This window comes from Mytilus edulis, chromosome 14, assembly GCF_963676685.1.
Source record: "Mytilus edulis chromosome 14, xbMytEdul2.2, whole genome shotgun sequence".
Lineage (NCBI taxonomy): Eukaryota > Metazoa > Mollusca > Bivalvia > Mytilida > Mytilidae > Mytilus > Mytilus edulis.
The window spans coordinates 6,388,952-6,397,250 of NC_092357.1; the positions used below are offsets into that span (position 1 = coordinate 6,388,952).

General features: G+C 32.9%; 1 protein-coding gene across 1 annotated transcript; it reads right to left on the bottom strand.

Moving 5' to 3' along the window:
* Window positions 1–4,337: 4,337 nt before the first annotated feature.
* On the bottom strand, window positions 4,338–7,220 carry LOC139503431 (uncharacterized). The gene is made up of 2 exons (XM_071293211.1): window positions 6,630–7,220; window positions 4,338–5,721 (listed from the first exon to the last, which is right to left on the bottom strand). Exons 1-2 carry the CDS (start codon window positions 7,218–7,220, stop codon window positions 4,993–4,995), a joined length of 1,320 nt encoding a protein of 439 aa, XP_071149312.1. The 3' UTR covers window positions 4,338–4,992.
* Between the last annotated feature and the right edge of the window lie 1,079 nt (window positions 7,221–8,299).

An 8,299-nucleotide genomic window follows, 5' to 3' on the forward strand; every position in this document is an offset into this window, starting at 1 on the left:
TTTTGACGACTAAATGATTGATTCTACTGTAACAAACATAGATCTTATATGTTATTATATATTGATTCCTCTGTAGGTCCCAATCACAATAACATATCAACAAAATGTTTACAACTTTCATAGGAAGCAAGAATTCTGCTTTTCTTTATAGATACAGCTTTTTCAGTCGTGTGCGTTATATCGGAGAATTGTGGGAGATATCTTGCTGATCGTCTAATTTTCCTGTCGAAACCAGTGCACACTGCAGAGGTATTATAAACTGTATTGTGAGTATACTTACACAAAGATTACGTAAAATGTCATTAGATACCATGCAGTTATCATGAATTTTGATAACATATGATCAAAAGACCCTTAATTATTGAAAACTATAATTCTGCATTAACAATGATATGTTGGTGTAAATTAGATACATGTACCCCTATTCGGGCTAACGTCCTCATGGTGTAGTCAAGCATGCATATATAGATTAATAAGATGTTGTATGATTCCAATATGATGTTCTTGTTTTCGAAATCATAAGGATGTACGCTTCTCTAACTTGTATTGAGATAGCTATGCTACACAGCAGATTAAAAGTCTGTTTTTATTGACTTACTTTTTGTTTCAGGAACAAGAGACCTACGCTGTAGATCACAGATCCCTATAGATTTATAGGACAACGTTATACATTTACAAGTTTATTTATACACTGCACATACGTTTTGTAAATAAAGTTATTTCAAGTCACACAACTTTTTATAACTTTATAGATATTGTTTACTTGTTTATAGATGAAATAACAGCTTGCAAGTTAAAACAGACGGTTTTGGTTGGAAGTAAAAGATTATCCCTTTGAAAGTGCAAAGAAAACCATTATAAAAAACAATAGGGAGATGTTGCATAATTGTAAATGAGACAGGTAGCCACCAAAAACCAAAGATCGATAACGTAAACAACTTTAGGAAACGTACGGTCTTCAATAACGAGCAAAACCGATAGTCAGTCAAATACCGTATAGAAAACTACAATAGACACTCGCATATAAAGAAAATATGTTAAAAGCATGAAAAGAGAAAATTAATTACTAAAACAATAAGCGTAACAAATCTTTCAATTTAAATGAAGACAGAATTTTACTAAAGTTTCTATATCAGAAATTTGAAGTTTTACTGCAGTCACAAGTATCGAGTTGTCCGTGACGATGAAACATAGATAACTACGAAAGTGATGGATGCTACAATAAGTATAGAAACTTTTCAAGCTACATAAATAAAAAAGAACAAAAAAGAATACAAGCAAGAAATATTTGAAATTTAAAAAGTCAAGCATCCGATTGCAGATGTTTGTCAACCTTTTACATTTTATTTACCCCTATTCGTATACAAAATAGTTCGAAAATAAATAAATGAACTATAAAAAAGAAACTTAAAGAATGAGACCAATACCTACCTACCACTATGTGTATATTCCAGGCTTTTTTCCATGACTAAACATGATCTTAATCCACAGAAAAAAACTTATAATTTGACAATAATATTGTCAAATACTAACATCTGTTTTTAATGTGTATTGAACATAATCCACATTATTTTGGATGTAATTATTTCGTTGTTATCTAACAATTGCAATGTTGTTATCTAACAATTGCAATGTTGTGGTGTAACAATTGTAATGTTGTCGTCTGACAATTGCAATGTTGTGGTCTAACAATTGTAATGTAGACATATCTTTCTTGACTGCGGTTTAATTGTGTCAATCGCATATATATATATATATCAAGTGAATATAGTAGAAAACCGTTATCCAGCAACATGATAAATTTTCACGAATATACACCTTCACACCAACAAGTCTTTACATATTGAATCAATTTTCAGACACAAGTAGAAAAAATAATTTCTAGTTTTTCAATCGGATTATCTATACAGTCTGAGTCTCCGTTTCTCTCTTTTATTCCATTTATCAATTATCAAAATATAGATATCCAAATTGAGAAATTTAAAAGAGAACTCATCATATCCGAAATCGTTTATACTACATTTTAAAATGCAGCTTGTTTCCTCAAATAATGGCACGAGAAATATATTGACACTAACTATATGTTTCCACAGACAGTTACAAAGATTGTAAATTTTTAAATCAAGAAAGACAAATTACTTTCCCGGCGTCTTTGAAAAGACAATCCTATAGTGTATCTCTTTAAATCAGAAAACGGTATTACATTTCTCAAACATTTGCACTTTTCCACTCAAACCAGTAAATTTAGATCGAGTTAGATGTTACATCGATAATGACAAATATCATTTGATGTCATCTTACGAAGAAATCAAAATAGACAGTTTTCCAAAATTACCACAATTTGAGAGAGTTGTCAGAAAACAGTAACTTTCTTCAGATATTTATGATATATTTTTTTGATGAGTTTTATAGATCTTTGTCCAACGCTCTGCAAAATTACCGCAATTTGAGAGTTTTGTCAGAAAACAGTTACTTTTTTAAGACTGGAAGTTATATAAACCAAACATAAGATATTTATGATATTAGTTTTTTGATGAGTTTTATAGATCTTTGTCCAACCCTCTGTAACAATATACTGTGTTCGATAACTAACGAGAATTCTTATGAATAAATATGCATTCACAAGTTCGATGAATATAAGTAATTATTCTCCTGTGTCTAATACACACTTACAAAATGTCTATATTTGATACAATTGAACGGTGTACAAATCAATTTATTTTACATATGAGGAGAAAAACAAATGCTGTTGTGAAAAGAGAGACACGTATTTCCACGGACAAATGTATAAATTCGTTCCCCTATTCGTCAATTTTGTTTATAAGAGAGGGCCATGACTCTACAAGTACCCTGTTTAAACACTCCAAAGCAAGATATCCTCCAGTAATTATTGTGTTTTGAAATTTACTTGTATTGGGTGAACATTTACTTTTTATTAACATGTACTTGTTAACCACATGCAGGAATATTTAACTATTATCTAAAGCCTGGTAGATTTTTTTGGGGGGTAAGCTATATTGGTATTTTCTCAGAATTTCTAATAAAAAAACATATCTTTGATCATTTTGAAAAAAACTTTAATTTCTTTCAGTAAGAGAAGGGCTTTTTTTCACCTCACAATGGGGCAAAGTGAGCTTATGTTGTACTGTTATACCACTGTCCCAGGTAAGGGGAAGGGTTGGGATCCCGCTAACATGTTTTACCCCGCCATATTATTTATGTATGTGCCTGTCCAAAGTCAGGAGCCAGTAATTCAGTGGTTGTCGTTTGTTTATGTGTTACATATTTGTTTTTCGTTCATTTTTTTTTTTATATAAATAAGGCCGTTAGTTTTCTCGTTTGAATTATTTTACATTGTCTTATCGGGGCCTTTTGTAGCTGACTATACGGTATTGGCTTTGCTCATTGTTGAAGGCCGTACGGTGACCTATAGTTGTTAATGTCTGTGTCATTTTGGTCTCCTGTGGACAGTTGTCTCATTGGCAATCATACCACATCTTCTTTTTTATATTTTGACATAATTTAGCGTTCGTCGTCGTCCGTCGTCGTCCGATTAACTTTTCCAAAAATCTTCTCCTCTGAAACTACTGGGCCAAATGAAACCAAACTTGGCCTCAATCACCCTTAGAGTATCTAGTTTTTAAAAATAGTGTAGCCGATGACCCTGCCCATTAACCAAGGTGGCTGTCGTGGCTGAAAATAGAACATTAGGATGAAATTCATTTTTAGCTTATATCTCTGCAGCATAAAACTGAAGCATTTACAGCAAATATGACGGGATAAAAAAATGATCATCAAGTGAAGACCTATCTGTGCTGAAATTTGAATCCGCATCAGACAACCCCTTGTTGGATTGCTGTCCCTGAATTGGTAATATTAAGGAAATTTTGCAGTTTTTGGTTACTATCTTGAACATTATAATAGATAGCGATTTACTGTAGACAGCAAAATTGTTCAACAAAGTAAGAGCTACAAATAGGTCAAATGTCATGAATTCTATTCTTGTCTACAATGTTGGAGAGTGTCCGTTGTTAAATATGCTTATAGGCCAAGGTGAGCGACACAGGATCTTTTAGAGCCTCTATTTTTTTTAATGTCAAACTACGTTTTTTAAGGGTTAAAGAGGTGTTCAAGTCCTTCATTTTGCAACCCTGAACTGAAACAAGAATTTTAAGATCTCATTCCTTTGGTTATATATACTAATTGTATATACTGTTTATGACGTCTTTACACTAAATCCATTGGATGTTGGATGTGTACAGGTTGATAATTTAGTCTTATGTTCTAATTCATAACTTCAAGCGAACATAAATTATTTACAAAATAAACTCAACACCTTTGTATGGGATCAGCTCGCCTGACAGTGTGCAGCAAAGCTTTAATTTTATTAAAGACAAATGCAACGTAAAAAATGTTCATCAGTGTTACTGTCTGCCTAGGCCGCTGCAGGTAACAAACACAAAAACCAATCTACAAAAATAAAAACAATTTTCATTATGTACGAAAATACATTTTATGAATCAAATAAAGATTCTGTTCTTACACACATTATTATTCCCATTAATAAAAAATAACACAAATAAAATACATTAAGTCGGGTGGGAGGGTGGGAAACTTTACTGCACCAAAAGCGAACCTCGAATGACAATATCTTTAATATACAAAACCGCCAAAAGTATAGCACGAAATATTTGAAATGACCTTATTCAAATATTATGGTCAGTTCTAACTCGACCAATGAAAAACATTTAACCTATTATATACTTTCAAACACGTGTAATTTTATAAACAAATACACGTGGTAATGTTTGCATACCGGTGTACATAACTTTAATAAATATATTTATGTTCTAATTCATAACTTCAAGCGAACATAAATTATTTACAAAATAAACTCAACACCTTTGTATGGGATCAGCTCGCCTGACAGTGTGCAGCAAAGCTTCGAAAAATAAAGAAAGGGTAAAGAAAAAATAAACGAAAAATACATCATTAAATTCCAATATTATTTGTTACAGAAAGTCTATCCTTCAAAGACTCTTTAACATAACCGTCTTTGGCCGTGTCACTTTTCCACCGACCATGCTTTTTGAACAATCTGTCCTCTACACCAGCCGCTGCAGCAGCCGATGCCCCTCCTGAACGGAGACTATGCAGTCCAAATTTTTTACTATCTAAGCCTATACTCTGTAAACTTGAAAGTAGTATTTCTCGAGCTCTCGTGTATGACAACGGACCTGTACTTCTAAGTTTATAAGAATTATCAGACTTACAAAAATTAACGGATCTAAAAACAAATTCATCAGAATTTGATGTAATACTAGCTAATTTGAGATATCGTTCTAGCATAGAGACAGGACAAGTTACAAGATTAGTTCTAGAAATAACCACATCCCTCCCTTCTCTGTAAATATCAGTTTTACTTTTAGCCAAGTATAAATTTGCATGTGTAGAATAAATCTTTATATCGATACCTCTCAAATTAACTAGTTCTGAAAACCTTAAAAAACCTGCATAGCTTAATAAACACATACAAACAGTTCTTAAGTCTTTAAGATTACTATTAAGAGTACCATAAGTATGAACAATCTTTCGTAAAATATCTGGTGTTATAGGATCTTTCTTAGTGATAAAATGTCCCAATTTTCTCTGTGCTCCTTCGTTTACAAACGTTACTAATTCAGATGTACAAGGATTATTAAATCCAGCCAGTTTATGTGCCTAGCTAATGGCGTATATTACTTCATTTATCTTGCTTGCCGATTTTGCATTCTGTGAAATGTGAATCAAATATAGAGAAACTGTATAATCAGATGAAGGTAATGGAGTAATATTATGTATTTTAGTCCACTTACAGAAAGCATTAAAGGCATACTGGTACTTTTTACGAGTGTTCAGAGAACGTGAGCTCAAGCAGTACTCTGGTAATCTAGCTTTCAATGTAGAAAGTTCATCCGAAATATCTGAATTCTGTTTCCATCTACCAACTCGAAAAATATCTGAAAAATGTGCAATCGTGAAACAAACATTATAAAATGTCAAAGTATTAAAAACTTATATACAAGTGAACCATGCCACTGTTAACATAACAGGACCTTGTCCAATATTTATTTGACCATGCCAGCTACAATGCTATATACATTAGTGCCGTGTTGAATACAACCATGCTTTCTACAATGTATATACACACTAGGGCCTTATCAACAACGACCGTGCCTGCTACAATACACATTCATGTACTAGGGCCTCGTAACTTTAACCTTGCCAGCTAGAATACACATCCGTGTACTAGGACCTCGTCACTTTAACCTCGCCAGCTACAATACACGTTCGTGTACTAGGGCCTCGCAACTTTAACCTCGCCAGCTACAATACACATTTGTGCACTAGGGCCTTGTTATCCTTGTCGCATCTAACTTCACTGCCAATACTGGAGCAATAAAAGGCTCAGTGCCAAAAATGGATTGTCTATTAGAACCACTGACAAAAATACCACTTGTATTTTTAAATTCAATAACATCAGATATGTAATCTCTGTAATTCATATTTTTATCAAAAATGAAAGGCCAATAGGTCGCAGATATCCATTTTGGTACAATTAAAGTACCTCTAGCTTTACAAGCAATTACATGTTTTATAGCTCTCAATACTAAGTAAATAGGTGGTACAATCCAATTGTTTTCACCAGACCAATTCTGAGTAAAACAGTCTACAGCTTCTGTATTTACATTCCAGAATAAAGAGTTAAATCTTTCTAATTTTGTGTTACGAGAACTAGCAAAACGATCTACTGTATAAGGACCCCAAAGGTCGTTAATAAAAGTATAGAACAATTCTGAGACTCCCCAGTCTTCATAATCAAGGATTTTACTGATATAATCAGCTTTCGAATTTTCACCTCTCGGAATCCATTGTATGTTAATGGAGATTCCCTTTTGTAAACAAATTGAAAAAATGGAAATTGCTATATCTTGCAGTTTTTCTTTCATGCTTCCTGCTTGAACAATTCTGACACAATTTTGATTATCAGTTAGCCATTTTAAGGATTTTCCCGCAAATGCATGTTGATAAGACATCAACGCCAATTCTATGGCCTTTAGTTCCCTCCACGTGGAACTCTCTAACATTTCAGTGGATTTCCACATAGTGTGAAAAATTTTACTTTCCAACTCTACTGTACATGCTCCGGCAGCTATGCTGCTAGCATCAGAATATACCATTACATGTGACTAACTATATTGATTTAATGTTTTAAAATTTACATTAGCAATGTTATCAAGCCAGAACTTTAATTCTGATATCACAAAACTTTTACTTTCTAAAACTAAATAACTATCCCATGACATTCTACTTTCAATAGACATATAGCAATATCTAGTCATTATTCTAGTAATATTGCCGATCACAGGAGACATACTTATAATTCTACCCGTTACCTGGGCTAAATTTCTGGCAGAAATATATGGAATTTCTCTGAAAACATTATGAATAGATTGAAATAATTCGTCAATTCTCCTTTGAGGAATGCATAAAGTGAAATTACATGAATCCCAAATGATTCCCAACCACTCCAACTTCTGTACAGGAGTAAAAACTGATTTTTCTTCGTTCAGAAGAAAACCCGCACTCAAAAGTGATTGTTTCACAAATTCAGCATCTTTAATGCATTCATTATTTTCGTTATTCATACCAAATCCATCATCAAGATATAAAACTATTTTTATACCATTTTTTCTCCAATACTTGACCAATGGTCTGAGACACTTTGTAAATATGTAAGGACCCGTTGAAAGACCAAATGCTAAAACAGTGAAGCAATAAAATTTATCTTCCCACGAAAAACCTAGATACGTGTGCTGCTGTGGACATATATCCAAATGAAAATAACCAGACTTTAAATCAAATTTATACAGATAATCATTTTTCTGAAAGTATTGCACAGCTATTTTCCAATCTTCAAATTTAATCTTTTCCTTTTTCACCGATAAATTCAAAGTGCTCAAATCTAAAATTAGACGCCTTTTCCCAGACTTTTGAGTAGCTACACTGAGCGGATTCACAATGTAAGGTTGAAAAGGGACCTCAATGACGCAACCTGAAAGAACAAGTTCATTTACAGATTTGCTAACAAAATCATCATTCTTAAGAGCAGATTTGTTATTTTTCATGTACATGCTCGAAGGAGTATCAATAAATGGAATAAGATAACCATTTTTCAGTGTGTCTAAAATAAATGAATTAGCACCGATATGCTCCCAGTACTGAATACTTTTGGCTAACCTTCCCTTTACACCAGAGA